A 16,798-nucleotide genomic window follows, 5' to 3' on the forward strand; every position below is an offset into this window, starting at 1 on the left:
TAAAAAATATATTTATTCATTCTAATACTAAAATTTTTACAAATCACGAGACAAAAACAAAATTGAAAATCGATGAAAATTTTGCAGCAACAAAAGTTTTAAATTACAGTAGTCTTTAAGGCGCACAAATTGAAATTTTGAATTCAATCAAAGATTTGTCGTGTCGAGACCGGGCAACGTATTTTTGACCAAAATTCATTGCAAAATAGAATACATTTATTTAAAGTGTTAAGCAGTGAAAACTGGATATCCAATTTTTCTTTTCCTTGAATCTGAAAGAAACAAAATAGTCGAAATAATAATTCATTTAAAAACGGGAATGTTCAGGTAACAAATTGAAAATTATTGAATGTAAAAGTTGCATTATGAGTGGTGGAAGAGAGATATTACACCGAAATATAAGATATCTAGATGGGAGACAGAATGAGATTAGATTTTGAGAATCGCGCGAAACATGAAGAATCACGTTTCACGTAAAATTGTTTGTGAGAACCCGAAAAAAAATAACAAAATATGATTGAAAATTAATGAATTATTCAGGATTCAGCGAGTGTACGTCTTCCTGCTGCTCCATCGCCTCTGATTCTGGTTTCAAAGCCTTTTGTTCTTCAAGTTCTGGTTCCTCGAGTTTTACGATTTTGAGCGAGCTCGGATCTTCCTGCTCCGCACTTGTCGATGGTTCTTGTCCAGGTTCCAAAACATCTGATACGAGATTTGGATCAGCTACTTGCTCGAATTTGAAGTTGTATCCAAGAGTCAGGATTCTGTCACGGAACATCATTCTAGCTTCAACGTCCGCGTTGGTGGCGTTTTCGAAACTGAAATTGAAAAAGTTAGAACATTAATCACAGCGAATAATTTCGTTTAAAACTAACTCAAGCTGGCATCTGACACTTTCATAAACGTGATGTTTAATCATATGCGCAAAGTAATCTCGTGCTCTTGGGAACTTGATAACGCATCTCTGACAGTGATCTCGTTCAATTAGATTCTTCTTTCCAATTAACTTATTTCCGTTAAATCCATAATAGTGAAGTGATTTGATTGTTGCATTATGGAGGTCTTGATCTGAAATTTTCAACATTTTGTAAAATAGGTCACAAATAAAGAAACTCACAATGCTCGAACAGATTTGCAAATGTATAATGAGGACCCTTTTTGCACACTTTGCATAACTTTGAAACATGCTCCGTATTATCGTATGGTTTTCGTGTGGCTGAAATCGTTATTCTTATTTAACACAGATTCACAGAAACTTACAAAGCTCAGGGACCAGATCAGCATCTTCAACTTCTTGGCTTGACGCTTCCTTTTTCTTGCTTTCCTCCAAAATCTTTTTCACCAATGCGGTCACCTCTGGCTTATCACTATCAGATTCGATTTCTCGCCATCGTGATTCAGTTCTTCTTCTTTTTCTCTTTTCCCCTTCCGGCTTTGCTAGCTGTTCTGACGATTCTCCAACCTCAAAAGTACTCATCCTTCTCGCCACTGCTGCTTTCTCTGCAGTTTCTCTTATTTGAGCAGCAGCAGCAGTTTTCTGTTGCTGCAACTGTAAACATTTTCTCAAATCTTCTGCTTTACGCTTTTCTTCGTCTTTTATGGCTTTTTCTTTTTTCTTTTCATCAGCTTTCCTTTTTCGTTCATATTCAGCTTCAGCTTTTCTTCTCTGCTCTTCTAGCAATTTTCGATGCTTTTCTGCTGCGGCAGCAACCGATCGTCTCGATTGTTCCACGTCGATCCTTCTCCTTTTTGGCTTTTCGTCTTCGTACACATAATCGTAATAATCATCGTCCGAATTCCTGTTTCTTGATTCTCTTGACATAGGAGAAGCGGGAACTGAAACTGTATAAAGATTTAATAAGGTTTTCTCGTATTTTTTTTCATTAAATTGTATTTAAACATAGCTAATCGGCATTTTCTTGAATACATAATCCGAGTGTTTACGTGGAAAAACCTAAAACCTACGAATTTCAGAACCTTCATCTGGTCTATGCGCAGTTCCTTGAATCATCTGCCTATTTTGTTCAGTCTTTTTCCACATTTTTAAATCTTTAATTTCAGCCAGTTGGCTGTCAAGTGCCTTAGATAGACTCAAAATAACGCTATCTTTCTGGTCATTTTTATCCTGCAGTACTCCCACCATCGATTCAAGTGTTGCCACTCTGTCAAGAAGATGTGCTACGTCAATGTCCGAATTCATCGGAAAAATTTAGGTTCGATTTTACTGCCGCGCTCTGGAACAAAACAGAAGCATCTCTTGAATTTTTAAGTTATCAAAAATAAGGAAAAAATAATAATAAAGATTGAGGAAGCCCAGTGCCAGTGGTAAGGAATAGGTGTGCAGTAGAGCGCAGTTGCATTCTCTCATCGAGACGCAGAGAAAAATTTTTTTTCCGAATGCGAATATTAACATTAATGTTTAAAAGATGACCAGTAAGAAATATATATGTTGTGGACACTCAAGAGGTTTTATTCTATATTGCAATTTTTAGAATGAAAGAAGTTTTTGTGAAATTATAATCTCCGGCTACTTTCAGAATTTCACATTCTGAATATTGTTCCTTATCACTATCTAATCAAAAAAGAAAACATTACTCACGAGAACATGAAGTATCCCGGTCATAGCTCCGTTTAGATTCACTCCATATTAATCCTAATGTGTCCATTGTGTGATCAGACCATAGTTGATAGGACTGTGACATAACTTCATGAACTTTTAACATGTGCTGCTGATATTCGAGCCGATCGGACAATGTTTTTCCGCAATAGTAGCATAAGTAGTGGTTTAGAGTTGATGGATCCACCCGAACATTGTTTTTGTATCTGAAATATTCGATATTTAATAAACTAAATCTTAAAGAATAGACTAACCTTTGAAGAAGCGAGCTGGTTGGTTTCACCATTATTTGATGATTATACCTAAAATAAACTCTTGAAGTACTCAAAAATTCGAATCAAACTTAAGGATGCTAAGGAAAATACCTTTTCAATAAAATACCGTAGCAAAAACTCATATAAAACAACATTTTATTATACGATCATGCAGTTTCTTCATATATAGAAAATTAAGCTAGCAAGCAGAACCATTGTGACAAAGTTGAGCACAATGAGATGTTCTAGAAGACGCATATAATTTAAAATGAAACATAACAGGGAACGATAGAAAATTCAGCAGAAGAGACCCATTTAAGTACGACGAGAGGAATGACAAAAAAGAACATTGGAGAGAGCTTAGGCGGAGGATCGCATACGAAGCTCGTCGCGAACTTGCATAAGAATCCATCCGAGAACATTCTTTCCGTTGGCCACCAATGGCAAATACTGAACGTTGTCGACGACCACGTTTTCCGGATATTTGAGGCTCTGATTGACATGGCGATCCACCCAAGTGCTCGTATACTTGGCATTGGCGCCGGCAGCGAAGTACGTGTCTCTGAAAAAAGGTTTGTAAATAATATTGTTGTTAATAATATAATACTAACCCGATATAAGTCTGAATGAGGATTTTGTCTCCGGTATCGAGAAGCTTGACTTTCAGCTCATCGTTTTGATTGAATTTGTGATAAATAACATGCTTGAGCACAGCGATACTGTCCTTGTCCTTCCAAGCGGAGATCTTTTTGGCTGGAATCTTCGCCTCTTTCAAAATATTCTTCGTCGCTTTCTTCACCTCGATCGGAGTTTCAGAGGCTTTCAACTGAGCAGCAGACTGTTCACCAGTGAGCACATAGAGTTTGCATGCTTGATAGTAATGCTCAACCGAGTTATACTCATTTCCATCCACAACAACAGTACACGGGTAGAGTGCAGACAGATAATGAGTAGGACCATTGAAGTAGACTACATTGTCCGGGGCGATCGGAAGTTCACGGGACTTTATTTCAGATGGAAGAGCAACCTAAAATAAGATAATTTTTGTCGAACTTCATTCTTTACTTTACTTACGACTTCCTGTTTCTTCAGAAAAACTCTGAATGGCCGTTTCCCATTTTGCTGAGCGAAATTATTTTTCTTGGATCCTTTTCCTTTAGCATTCGTCTTCTTTGGCTCAACAACTGGCGATTCAGCAGGAGAAGAATTTCCAAGACCAACTGGAGATTTCGCAGGAGACACCTGAGCAGGGCCAGCGGTTTCTTGCTTCAACTATAAATTTAGAAATTATTTATTAAATAGGATTCCAGCAATTCCTACAATTTGTACATATTTTGGTCTTTGCTCGGCATTCTTTTCAGGAAGAGCCGATGCCAACGATTTAGTCTCATGAAGACCTTCCGGTGGTTGTCCGACCGATTTCTTGTTCATTTTTGGTTCTGAAAATGTTCTGTTAATAGTGAGATTATTTTGATAAAGATTTCGAGAAATATTGAAATATGCGAAAAGGTAGTCAAGTGGAATTGTCACCAGTAGGAAAACGAAAAAGGCATTTAAAAAGTATAACATAATTTTAACAAAATCAACATATTTAACAAACAAGAGCTATCAACCGTTATAAAAGACTAAGTAAAGAAGTCGAAAAGTTATCGAAATAATCAACAAATTTTCAAATTATTCCACCAAATTTGGCTTCTGGGCTTTTCGCATTCGTGTATTGCTCCAAACTTCGGATTTCTTCACGTCGAATCGATCTCAGTTTATTCTCAAAGTCCATCTCAAAATCCACAAGATTTCCAGATTTGCAGAAGAGATCAAAATCCGGAGAGATCAGCCTTTTCAAGTCATAAACAATATCGGGAGTGGGAAACGCGAATTCTCTACAAGAAATGCGAAAATTAAATTCCTTTTTTCGGTAGACTAGAAATTACTTACAAAACTAAAACTGCTAGTCCAATTTGCCACAATATATTTGCTCCGGAAACTTTGACGAAATCAAAAAAAGCCTCTTTTTTGTTTTTGAACACTATTCGCTCCCGATTTGGCAAGAATTTCCAGTTTTTGCTGAGTAATCGACGAGTTATTGAGAACATTCTACAAAGAATCGAATAAAGGTGATTTCAAAATGTTTCTCAAAGATAAACAACGTATTATGCCAAGAAAATTATACAGAGAGCATTTTACGGATTATTAAGTTTAGTACCAAAAATTAAGAGTACTCTTATTAATTTTTCAAGTTAATTTAAATTCTAAATCATTATAATAAGGAAATAAAATCGATAAAAACTTTAAAATTTGTAGAAAACAGAATATATGTAAAATTAGAGCCATTATGCTGCGATAGAACAGAGATTGTAGAGAGTGTGCACGCAAAGAGACACAGAGATAGATGCAAGTGTTCGGCCGTCGTGGAAATTCTAGGCCACGGATAACTATTTTGGCGGAAATTTAAAAACGAGTTCCTCTTTTCCTAGATTTATGCTTGTTTCTCGGAATTTAGGGGAAAATATAATTACTTAACATTGTACCTGTGTTCTACAATCAAACTGAAACAAGAATGAGAAACAAGTCAATCCCATTCTCCGGCAAGTTCCACATATAGAAAATAGTTTTATCTTAAATACTTCATTTTACAGACTGCTCTGTGCAGTTTAAATTATGGAACTTCAAAAACCTTTTTTTTCTACATGAAATGAATAATTATGTCGAACTTGAAGCTTGTACCTATCAGTAATGGGGTTATTCAAGTAGTGTCGGAAAATTAAAAAGTGTAGAAAAATTACGTCACAACCTTATTCAAGTATATAAAAACATGTATTTAAATACATTTGTGACGTCACAAATGTATTTAAATACATTTTGCTACATTACTTGAATAACCCCATAACTAAGATCGTGACGAGACCCACTCAGACAATCAGCGTATGCCTTTAAACTAACATATACACAAGTTTCATGAATTTATGATATTTTTAAAAAATCAAACACGCGACTAAAAATTGAGGACCCATGCGATGGACGGGCCCGAACTTATCAGAAGTTAAAAAAAAAACAACAACATAATAGACTTTTCTATCGGTCGAAATCGCCTAAAGAAGGAGTGATATTTTCTATGACTCTCATTATCAGTTTCAAAGTTAACAGTTAGAATATTAAAAAAAACGGAGGATTTCAGAAAAGTGAGAGACATGGTTTGATACTGTTCAAAATCTGAAAAAAAGTTACTTCAAAGCTGTAATCATATGTTTCTCTGTGGGGATTCAATTTTATAACTAATTACAACTACATACAAATATTATTAAAAATTGCCAGTTTTGCTCTTCAAAACCGGAAATTCCTTTAATTGGATTTCCAAGGCGCAATTATTATCTTTTTCTACCATTTTTTGATTTTCCTTTGTGTTTGGCTTCTCATATATATATATATATATATATATTTTCCATATTCATATTTTTATTAAGTTTTCCGAAATTTTAAATTTTGTCCCTTCTGAGATATTCCTGAATAACTTTTACATTTCTTAGCCGCTTTCAATAATAGCTTTCTGAAAAAAACACAACTTGGAGACTGCACAGATTTTTTTCAAACTTGTTTCACAGAATCGAGAATTTGCAGTGAAAAAGAAAAGAAAGAAGCTTCTGTAAACCGAAAAATGGTTTGCAATTTTTATATCCCCCGCATAAAACGTCAGCAGAAGCGCAAGTTGCAACTATAAAAACGGAACAGCCTTAAAAACGGAGGTATCGGAGCAGAGAGCGTGTCGACATTTCTTTTCTTTTCAAAAACAGTTTTTCAAAAGATTACCTATTTTGTTTTTCTTATAGGATGAAGCTGCTAATCGGCATCCTCCTACTTTTTGCGCTGGTAATTCATCATGATGTTCTAGCCATAACTCGGCCAGGTAATTTAGTTTTATCGAAACCTTTTCATTAATTTTTTTGCAGATCGCCATCGTCATAGAAAGACACATGATTATCCAAAAGGTTGGTAAAACCTATTCAAATAATGAATCTTCAATAATTAGTTTTTGAGGACATAATCGAACAAAACACAATTCCACAAAACCTGCTGACTGTGTTCACAATTGCAATCATTACCCGGGATTCCCACCGACACCGCCTGGCGTTGACTTGGGATGCCATAATTCAACGACGACTATGTCGGGTTTAACCCGTTTTTCTCTTAATTCTCTCCGATTAGCTCAAAGGGTAATTCCAGACCTCAAATCTTTATTTAAAAATATCTTTTGCGCAAGCAAAGATGACTGACGCACTCTCACGCTGGCGCACTTCTCGATTCTGGCGCGAAATCAGTTTTTGTCATCTTTTTTCGAGGATTCTTCCTCATTCTTGGATTTTGCTCGGACACAGCGTGTTGACTCGTTGTTAGAGCTCCAGTTTCAGTGGTTTTGGCCTGTTGTTGGCTTATTTTTATAGTCTTTTATTGTTTTTCTTGGATTTCTGGCGCTCTGCCTGTTTCTTTGAAGGTTTCTGGTTTAGTGTTGATTCTTCTCCAGTTCCTTGGTTTTTGTATACTTTTCCTCTTTCTCTCAATAAATTTATTTGAGAGTTCTTAAAAATCGTGTTTTTCTCTTTCTTTTGGTCTCGTTTACTGGATTGGATTCAAGTTCTGTGGACAGGAACTTGACTTGGGGGCCGAACCGCCGTTGGTTTCCGTGGAATTCTCGTTTTTCGTTGCGAAAATCGAGTGGATTTTGAAGAATTTGGATCGTCTCGAGGATTTTTCTTTTTGTTAGCTTGCTCTGTACGAGTAGTTGATAAAGAGAAAACAAAAAAGCGATTTTTCTGGAGCTGAACGCTCAGGAAGTTCTGATTTTTTCCAGAATTCTGTTTCTGTCTCTGTAAGAGCGGGGATAGTGATTTCTGCCGAATTTTTTTGAATAAAAGTTCTGGAATTTCGAAGATTGTAAAATTCCTAGTGAATTTTATCGATTTTTTGAGTTGAAAGCTTGATTTTTTCAAGTTTTTGCTGAGAAATTCAATTTCTCATCAAGAAATTGGTGAATTTTGCTGATTTTTGCATCGAAAGTGCGAAATTTTGCGGAAAAGTTAAAGTTTTCGTGAAATTTTGAGATTTTCGAAAACAATCTTTGATTTTTCGGTGATTTTATTCGATTATTTTGGTTAGAAATAGGAAAATCGCTCGCCGATTTTTCATTTTTCTGGAAAAAGTCGTGAATTTCCGCAATTGGAAAAAATCGATAATTGGATTTCACTGGATTATTCGCCTTTGAGTTTGCAATCGTTTCGTGGGATTTTTCACATTTCTTGTTGATGTACTCTCAAGTTTTTGCTCATTTCTTCATTTAATTGCTGTAATCTAAACGAATTTATTTTTGTTTCAGTGAAATCTGAAGAATGGAGGTGAACGAGGGACAGGATACTGAAGGAGGATCATCGAGAGCACAAACTCTCACACCACCACCAAATCCACAGCAACAACTGTATGATGAAGAGGATTTGCTGCGGGAGTCGATGGATACCACGGAGAAGACATTCGAAAATGGTTTCCAGGTGAGAAAAGCGGAACATGAAGTAAAAAAGAAGGATGTGATTAAACATATTCAAAATTATGCAAAGGCAAATGAAGCCCAAACCGCATTGATGGTGGAACCATTTATAAAAATCATAAAAGAGGAAGAAGATATAATTGAAATTAGAGAAAAATCGATAATGATGTTGAAAAAGGTGGTGAATGAACAAGGAATTACAATTTCTGATTTGCAGATTCAAAAGGAGCAAATCCGTCAGCATCTACAAGATTCTTCTCAAAGAGGGACAGCCGAGGATGCCGAAACTCAAAAAATGAAGCAATTTTTGGATACGAATGAGCTTCATAATGTGAGTGATTTGGAGGAAATAATTAAAGAGTATTCAGTCCTTAAGATGAAAGAAGAAAAAGAAAAGCAATGTTTACAGATGGCGAGTGATTCCTGGGCAATGATGCGCGAGGAAATTATGGAAAAGAGGGAAACAAATCGTGATTTAAATCGACAGCTGAAGGAGAAAAGTGAGGAGTTGATGCAGAAAAGTCAAATCTTGGTGGAAACTACACTGAAGCTGAAGGCTGTTGAAGAAGAAAGAGATAAGCGGAAGAAGGAAGAACAATTCAGAGAAGCTGACGCTAGGTCGAATAACTATGCACGAAAAGGTGAAATTAGTTCCAACATTGAACAAAAGAATCATCAAAATATTCAGATCATGGATACAAGATGCACAACATCGAGCTCAAGAATGAATACACCAGCACAACGTATCGGTGAGAATTTGAGCACTTCAAATGTGGGAAATAATGTTGTTCGGGAAACTGTAAGAGAGTATTGTGAAGAGACAGGGGAGATTCTTGAGGACTTTGAAGTAAATCAAAATGATAGTGTTCTGACTGAAAGGAATGTGACTGGTAGTGTAAGAAATGGGGATTCCCAGGTCCAGACGAATAGTTTAGAAAGGATGACTCAAATGATGCTCGCACAAAGCCTGCCGGAACCAGCAAAGTTCACGGCAGAAGAGGGTTCTATCAGTATTGAAGCATTTGAGAAAACTTTTAAACTAAAATTTGGAACTTTTTCGGATGAGCAACAAGTAGCAATTCTGGAGTCGAAGTACTTGGAGGGAAGAGCACAAAAAGCTTATCGTTCGTTGACAGCGGGAGAGAAGGTGAAAGTGAAAGTGGTTTTAAATGCATTAGCTAATAGGTTGAGATTATCTGTAGAAGATGAGAATCATCGGGCTAAGCAAAAATGGAACATTCTTTCTCGTAAGCCAGATCAATCGTGTGAAGATTATTGCTTGTTGATCGATGACATTGCTAGAATCGCTTTCCGCAGAGTTTCTCCTGAAGAATTGTCATCGATGAAGTATGTCAAGCTTCTAGATGAAGTCACTGACATGCATCTTCGCTGCTCGATTGATAATAAGATAATGGACACTGATGAAATTAATCACTATGATGTATGTCGTGAAATGATAATACGTCATGAATGGAATGTTTCAAAGATTAATGAAAAACAGTGCTTGAATTCTAAATTGTCGGAGAAGAGAGGGAAAGTTCAAAATGCGGAAAATTTTGTGAATCAAAATACACAGAACAATTTTAAACCGTTTTCTCCAAACAAGGCTGCTGATAATTCTCGGAACTCTTGGAACAATAATTCACAAAATAATTCGGCGGCTTCTCAGAATATCTCGAGAGAGCAAAGTTGGAAAACTATTTCAGTTCCTCAGAAACATCAGAATCCTTCGGATAGGTGCAGTGACTGTCAGCAAAGAGGATGGCATATGTTTTGGTGCTCGAAAAAGTCTAAAGATAATGCATCACAAAAATGTGATGAATGTCAACAAAGTGGATGGCACATGGCCAGTTGCTTCAAATTGAAAAACAGGGCATGTTTCCGGTGTAACGAAATGGGGCACATTGCTTGGAATTGTCCGAAGAAAAATGAAAATACATCAGAAAAGGAAGCTCCGGTGGCAAAAGTAGAGACAATCGAAGGTGTAAGAATGAAGGATTGTTTGCTAATGGTGAAATCGGAAAAATCTGAATCTGAGGTTACAAGAAGTCTGGAAAAGGGACAAATAGGAAAAGCTAATGTAGAAATTCTGTTGGATAGTGGTGCTAGTATTTCGCTAATGAGTAAAAATACCTGGGAGAAAATTGTTGAAGTCAATGGAAAGTCTTGGGAACAGGACCAGATATATGAGGAGTTGGAGTATAAAACAGCTAGAACAGCAAATAATCAGTTGTTCACTTTGCTCAGGGCGGTAATGGTAGAAATAAAAATGCAAACAAAGTCTGAAGTTATCAAGTTTCATATTGGAGACATGGACAGGGAAAATGTTATTATCGGAGCTGGTCACTTTGAGCAAATGGGGATTCAAATGAATATGATCATTGAACCCAGAATAGTTCGTATCGACGAAGACGTGGAAATTCCGCCGAGAAGTTGTCAGTTAGTAGAAGTTAATGTTACTGGTATCATAAGAGAAGGAGCATATTGTTTGATAACACCAACAATGAGACATGTGGAAAATGCGGTTGTACGACTGAATGAACAAGGGAAAGCTTGGGTTAGAATTGTGAATCAATTCAAACATATGCTGTCCTTGAAAAAAGGGGAGGTGATTGGGAAAGGAGAGACAGGAGGCTTTGAGGTGTTATCAAATAAAGCGGAACAAGATATTACAGTGGAAGAGGTGTTAAATGATCCTACTCTTTTTTCGGAAATTGAGACAGATACAAACAGTTGTGAAGTAGTAAAGACGGCTGAAACATATGAGCGTTTCACAACAATTTGCGAGCATCTTAAGAGAGAAAATGGGGATGATAGGAAAATATGGGATGTTATTGAACAATTTCAAGATGTGTTTGCGATCTCAGATGACGAGTTGGGACGAAATTCTGGTACGGAATGTGTAATAGAATTGAAGGAAGGAGCAGAGCCAATTAGGCAAAAGCCTCGTCCTATTCCATTAGCATTAAAACCAGAGATTCGGAAAATGATTCAGAAAATGCTCAATCAAAAAGTGATTAGAGAAAGCAAGTCGCCTTGGTCCAGTCCTGTAGTGTTGGTGAAAAAGAAAGATGGCTCTATTAGAATGTGTATTGATTATCGGAAAGTTAATAAGGTCGTGAAGAATAATGCTCATCCACTCCCCAATATTGAAGCAACGCTACAATCGCTAGCAGGAAAAAAACTATACACGGTTTTTGATATGATAGCAGGATTTTGGCAGATTCCATTAGATGAAAAGAGCAAGGAAATCACAGCTTTTGCTATTGGTAGTGAACTCTTTGAATGGAATGTACTTCCTTTCGGATTGGTTATTTCGCCGGCACTGTTCCAAGGAACAATGGAAGAAATTATTGGAGATTTGTTAGGAGTATGTGCATTTGTATACGTTGATGATTTGTTGATTGCTAGTAAGGATATGGAGCAACATCTGCAAGATGTTAAGGAAGCGTTGACAAGAATCAGAAAAAGTGGAATGAAACTTCGTGCTAGTAAATGTCATATTGCAAAGAAAGAAGTTGAATATTTGGGACATAAAGTGACACTAGACGGAGTGGAGACACAAGAAGTAAAGACGGATAAAATGAAACAGTTCTCGAGGCCTACTAATGTTAAAGAATTACAGTCATTTTTGGGATTAGTCGGGTATTATAGAAAATTCATTTTGAATTTCGCTCAAATAGCTTCTTCATTGACTTCGTTGATTTCTGCAAAAGTTGCATGGATTTGGGAAAAAGAGCAAGAGATAGCATTCCAAGAATTGAAAAAATTAGTTTGTCAGACACCAGTGTTGGCACAGCCCGATGTGGAAGCTGCTTTGAAAGGGGATAGACCATTTATGATTTATACTGATGCAAGCAGAAAAGGCATAGGAGCTGTGTTAGCACAAGAAGGACCTGATGGACAACAACATCCAATAGCATTTGCATCAAAAGCATTAAGTCCGGCAGAAACCAGATATCATATCACGGATCTGGAAGCACTGGCAATGATGTTTGCGTTGCGTCGGTTCAAGACGATTATTTATGGAACTGCAATTACAGTATTCACGGATCATAAGCCATTGATATCGTTGTTAAAAGGATCCCCACTGGCGGATAGGTTGTGGAGATGGTCGATTGAAATTTTGGAATTTGATGTGAAAATTGTGTATTTAGCCGGAAAAGCCAATGCAGTAGCTGATGCGTTGAGTCGGGGAGGTTGTCCACCTAATGAGTTAGAAGAAGAGCAAACTAAGGAATTGACGAGCATAGTGAATGCGATTCAGACAGAGCTACCTGATATACTTGACAGTTCTTGCTGGTTAGAAAGGTTAAAGGGAGAAGATGAAGGATGGAAAGAAGTGATAGCGGCTTTAGAAGGGGGAAAGACGAAGGGAACCTTCAAGATTGTTGGCATTGAGTCGGAAATTTCTCTGGAATATTATAAGATTGTTGGGGGAGTGCTCAAGAATACTGAGATAGAAGAACAGAGTAGAAGTGTAGTTCCAGAGAAAATACGCACACCATTACTGAAAGAGTTGCATGAAGGAATGTTAGCGGGGCACTTCGGAATTAAGAAAATGTGGAGAATGGTGCACAGAAAGTTCTATTGGCCGCAAATGAGAGTTTGTGTCGAAAATTGTGTGAGAACCTGTGCAAAATGTCTATGTGCTAATGATCATTCAAAGTTGACTTCGTCATTGACACCTTATCGAATGACGTTTCCGCTAGAAATAGTAGCTTGTGATCTTATGGATGTAGGCTTATCAGTACAAGGGAATAGATACATTCTCACTATCATTGATTTATTTACAAAATATGGAACCGCGGTACCTATACCGGACAAGAAAGCAGAAACGGTGTTGAAAGCTTTTGTTGAAAGATGGGCAATAGGGGAAGGGAGAATTCCGTTGAAATTGTTGACTGATCAAGGAAAAGAGTTTGTAAACGGGTTATTTGCACAATTCACACACATGTTGAAGATTGAGCATATAACAACTAAGGGGTACAACAGTAGAGCCAATGGAGCCGTGGAAAGATTTAACAAAACGATTATGCATATAATGAAGAAGAAGACTGCGGTTCCTATGGAATGGGACGATCAAGTAGTGTATGCGGTGTATGCTTATAATAATTGTGTACACGAAAATACGGGAGAGACACCGATGTTTTTGATGCATGGAAGAGATGTTATGGGCCCACTTGAAATGTCCGGGGAAGATGCCGTTGGCATTAATTATGCTGATATGGATGAGTATAAGCATTTACTTACTCAGGAGTTGTTAAAAGTTCAGAAGATAGCCAAAGAGCATGCGATGAGAGAACAAGAATCTTATAAAAGTTTGTTCGATCAGAAGTATGCATCAAAGAAACACAGATTTCCTCAACCGGGGAGTCGAGTTTTGTTAGAAATTCCATCAGAGAAACTAGGAGCTCAATGTCCTAAATTAGTAAATAAGTGGAGCGGACCGTATAGAGTTATCAGTTGTTCAGAGAATTCGGCGGAGATCACACCTGTACTGGGAAAACGGAAGCACATTTTGCAAATTCCGTTTGAAAATTTGAGAGTTATACCAGAAGCAATGCCAGATATACTAATAGTGACTAAGAAGGGGAGATCTAAAAAACCTGAACCAGAAATTTATTGTGATGAAATTACTGTTGTATCTGAAAATAATGAAAATTCTTGTTTCAGTTGTCGATATATCTGCCGATGTGCTCTGAAGCCTTGTATGTTCAATATGACTCTTGTCCCTGAAGCCCATACGCCATCACCAACTCAGCTTTATCGAATGTACTGCATTATGGAGAAATCGGGAAATAGAAAGATCGATCCAAAACAGCTGATGGCAATGTCAAGCCGCCCGCTGCCGTCACCATTGCAAATAACTCTGCCGGATAAGATGATGGATAACTTATTCAAGGATATGATCGGATGCTCCTCTCTGTGGACATACGTCGCTGAACTTGGATGGGAAAATTCGTACAATCGCTACGTGGACAAGTTGCTCAATGAAAATTGCGGTGACATTTTAAATGGTCCCGGAACTATGCTCATTCTAGCTGATGGATTGCGATTGGAAGACCTGCCGGTTTCCACGAAGAACTGCTTCGTCTGTACTGACTATGATGAGGAAACTCTGATTGCTCTTCAGAAGAAATGTTGCCGAGAAAGATTCAAGATGATAGTTCTGGTTATTCCATTCACAATTGATGTCGAGCTAGTTGATTGTTGGAATCGGCTTATTGCAAAAATCTCGGAAGAAACTAAAATACTGGTAGTGTCCAACATGACTCCTGACGAATTGGAAGATCATGCTCTTCTAGTGGAATTCACATCCATCCTGCAAAAATGTCGTCGAGTAGATGATGGTTATTTGGAAATAATATCGCTTCATGATAGGTTGGAAGCTCATCCAAGAAAGACTCTCGAAATGACAGCTTTAGCCGGTAAAGTGGAGTACTGGAAAGCTGTACAAACTCGTGCTAAGGAAGTTGGAATGGAATGGAAAGCGTTTGAGTTAAAACGCTGTACCAGTGATACTCCTGTCAAAAACTCAGACTGTGAAGCCTCGACGTCTATGAAGTCTGCGTCCACTGTAAGAACGTTTGAGGATAGAATGGTCAAACGAGGAAATCACAATCGTGTATATCATCATTTCACTCCATACGGGCGTAAAAAATGAGCCCTTAATTGATTTTGTTGAACGTTATAATTCTTTGTTCTTATGTTAATTATCATTTCATAATTATTTGTTGTTTTAATAATTTTTTGGTTATTTTTCTTATAATTTTGTCCCCCACCCTTGAGTTCTAGGTTATTAATTCTTAAGTTAGGATCCGTCTATTATTTGAATTCATTTCCCTCATTTCCCTATTAGGTTCCGTAGTATTTTTAATTTTTTTTTATATTTTCCCCTTGCTGATGAGTGCTGTGATAATGATCAGTTGTGTTATGCCTAATGGGTGAGATGTACGTCATTTTTGAATAAGGGAGGTTGAGCTTGAAAAACCGGGAGATGTCGGGTTTAACCCGTTTTTCTCTTAATTCTCTCCGATTAGCTCAAAGGGTAATTCCAGACCTCAAATCTTTATTTAAAAATATCTTTTGCGCAAGCAAAGATGACTGACGCACTCTCACGCTGGCGCACTTCTCGATTCTGGCGCGAAATCAGTTTTTGTCATCTTTTTTCGAGGATTCTTCCTCATTCTTGGATTTTGCTCGGACACAGCGTGTTGACTCGTTGTTAGAGCTCCAGTTTCAGTGGTTTTGGCCTGTTGTTGGCTTATTTTTATAGTCTTTTATTGTTTTTCTTGGATTTCTGGCGCTCTGCCTGTTTCTTTGAAGGTTTCTGGTTTAGTGTTGATTCTTCTCCAGTTCCTTGGTTTTTGTATACTTTTCCTCTTTCTCTCAATAAATTTATTTGAGAGTTCTTAAAAATCGTGTTTTTCTCTTTCTTTTGGTCTCGTTTACTGGATTGGATTCAAGTTCTGTGGACAGGAACTTGACTACTACACTCCCTATTGTTTCCACGACTACAAGTGCCCACCCCCCATCCGGTTCGCAAAAATTTCCCAACAAGAGAGGATTTTCATTTGACGAAAGTCTTTCAGGACCCGACTACTCCGAATCAACTACTACTCTCCCGCCTGAAACTACTAAATATACAGGCGAGACTCCTTCAGTGCCAACAGGAACCACGGCTTCTCCACCAACAGGAACTACAGAAAAGTCAGGATCTTCTGTTGAGACAACACCACATACAGGAGAGACATCACCAACTTGGGGACCTCCAGGAGGATCAACAGCTTCTCCACCAACTGGAACCACCGAAGAGCCTAGATCTTCTGTTGAGACAACACCATATACAGGAGAGACAACACCAACTTGGGGACCTCCAGGAGGATCAACAGCTTCTCCACCAACTGGAACCACCGAAGAGCCTGGATCTTCTGTTGAGACAACACCATATACAGGAGAGACAACACCAACTTGGGGACCTCCAGGAGGATCAACAGCTTCTCCACCAACTGGAACCACCGAAGAACCTGGATCTTCTGTTGAGACAACACCATATACAGGAGAGACAACACCAACTTGGGGACCTCCAGGAGGATCAACAGCTTCTCCACCAACTGGAACCACCGAAGAACCTGGATCTTCTGTTGAGACAACACCATATACAGGAGAGACATCACCAACTTGGGGACCTCCAGGAGGATCAACAGCTTCTCCACCAACTGGAACCACCGAAGAACCTGGATCTTCTGTTGAGACAACACCATATACAGGAGAGACATCACCAACTTGGGGACCTCCAGGAGGATCAACAGCTTCTCCACCAACTGGAACCACCGAAGAGCCTGGATCTTCAGTTGAGACTACACCATATACCGGTGAGACTCCAGTAACTTG

At 38.0% G+C, this 16,798-nt stretch overlaps 4 protein-coding genes and 1 non-coding gene across 8 annotated transcripts; 1 reads left to right on the forward strand and 4 right to left on the reverse strand.

The window, feature by feature from the left end:
• Positions 1-287: 287 nt before the first annotated feature.
• F44E2.7 (Putative zinc finger protein F44E2.7) lies at positions 288-2,905 on the reverse strand (the record flags this gene model as incomplete). Of its 4 annotated transcripts, none has more annotated exons than NM_171218.6 (6): positions 288-818; positions 876-1,068; positions 1,118-1,216; positions 1,261-1,842; positions 2,600-2,823; positions 2,872-2,905. In NM_171218.6, 6 exons carry the CDS (start codon positions 2,901-2,903, stop codon positions 533-535), a joined length of 1,416 nt encoding a protein of 471 aa, NP_741256.1. The 4 variants fall into 4 exon arrangements, with proteins under 4 accessions (NP_741256.1, NP_001022588.1, NP_741257.1 ...); NM_001027417.6 differs by having other exon boundaries at positions 1,261-1,836; positions 2,872-2,904; NM_171219.3 differs by lacking the exons at positions 2,600-2,823; positions 2,872-2,905 and adding an exon at positions 1,966-2,045 and having other exon boundaries at positions 533-818.
• Positions 2,906-3,014: 109 nt separating this feature from the next.
• On the reverse strand, positions 3,015-4,310 carry F44E2.8 (NADAR family protein). Its single transcript, NM_066555.7, has 4 exons — positions 4,192-4,310; positions 3,946-4,143; positions 3,483-3,898; positions 3,015-3,433 (listed from the first exon to the last, which is right to left on the reverse strand). The coding sequence occupies exons 1-4, from the start codon at positions 4,300-4,302 to the stop codon at positions 3,232-3,234; spliced, it is 927 nt and encodes a 308-aa protein (NP_498956.3). The 5' UTR covers positions 4,303-4,310; the 3' UTR covers positions 3,015-3,231.
• F44E2.12 lies at positions 3,970-4,046 on the reverse strand. The gene has a single exon (NR_101842.1). It is a non-coding gene; the product is annotated as an Unclassified non-coding RNA F44E2.12 (non-coding RNA).
• A 123-nt stretch (positions 4,311-4,433) lies between the features above and the next one.
• On the reverse strand, positions 4,434-4,965 carry F44E2.9 (uncharacterized protein). The gene is made up of 2 exons (NM_066556.6): positions 4,807-4,965; positions 4,434-4,751 (listed from the first exon to the last, which is right to left on the reverse strand). Exons 1-2 carry the CDS (start codon positions 4,962-4,964, stop codon positions 4,541-4,543), a joined length of 369 nt encoding a protein of 122 aa, NP_498957.1. The 5' UTR covers position 4,965; the 3' UTR covers positions 4,434-4,540.
• Positions 4,966-6,693: 1,728 nt separating this feature from the next.
• plg-1 (copulatory PLuG formation) lies at positions 6,694-7,439 on the forward strand. The gene is made up of 3 exons (NM_001377577.1): positions 6,694-6,772; positions 6,816-6,854; positions 6,904-7,439. Exons 1-3 carry the CDS (start codon positions 6,697-6,699, stop codon positions 7,137-7,139), a joined length of 351 nt encoding a protein of 116 aa, NP_001364773.1. The 5' UTR covers positions 6,694-6,696; the 3' UTR covers positions 7,140-7,439.
• Positions 7,440-16,798: the final 9,359 nt, after the last annotated feature.

Source organism: Caenorhabditis elegans, chromosome III, assembly GCF_000002985.6.
Source record: "Caenorhabditis elegans chromosome III".
Lineage (NCBI taxonomy): Eukaryota > Metazoa > Nematoda > Chromadorea > Rhabditida > Rhabditidae > Caenorhabditis > Caenorhabditis elegans.

Excerpts from the sequence above, each read along its gene's own strand:
- F44E2.8 (NM_066555.7), bottom strand. The coding sequence starts at position 4,302 with ATGAACAAGAAATCGGTCGGACAACCACCGGAAGGTCTTCATGAGACT. Across the intron at positions 4,144-4,191 it reads GACCAAAATATGTACAAATT|TTGAAGCAAGAAACCGCTGG; the intron begins GTAGGAATTGCT and ends CTAAATTTATAG. Across the intron at positions 3,434-3,482 it reads CTCATTCAGACTTATATCGG|AGACACGTACTTCGCTGCCG; the intron begins GTTAGTATTATA and ends ACCTTTTTTCAG.
- F44E2.9 (NM_066556.6), bottom strand. The coding sequence starts at position 4,964 with ATGTTCTCAATAACTCGTCGATTACTCAGCAAAAACTGGAAATTCTTG. Across the intron at positions 4,752-4,806 it reads GGACTAGCAGTTTTAGTTTT|AGAATTCGCGTTTCCCACTC; the intron begins GTAAGTAATTTC and ends CATTTCTTGTAG.
- plg-1 (NM_001377577.1), top strand. The coding sequence starts at position 6,697 with ATGAAGCTGCTAATCGGCATCCTCCTACTTTTTGCGCTGGTAATTCAT. Across the intron at positions 6,773-6,815 it reads TCTAGCCATAACTCGGCCAG|ATCGCCATCGTCATAGAAAG; the intron begins GTAATTTAGTTT and ends ATTTTTTTGCAG. Across the intron at positions 6,855-6,903 it reads GACACATGATTATCCAAAAG|GACATAATCGAACAAAACAC; the intron begins GTTGGTAAAACC and ends TTAGTTTTTGAG.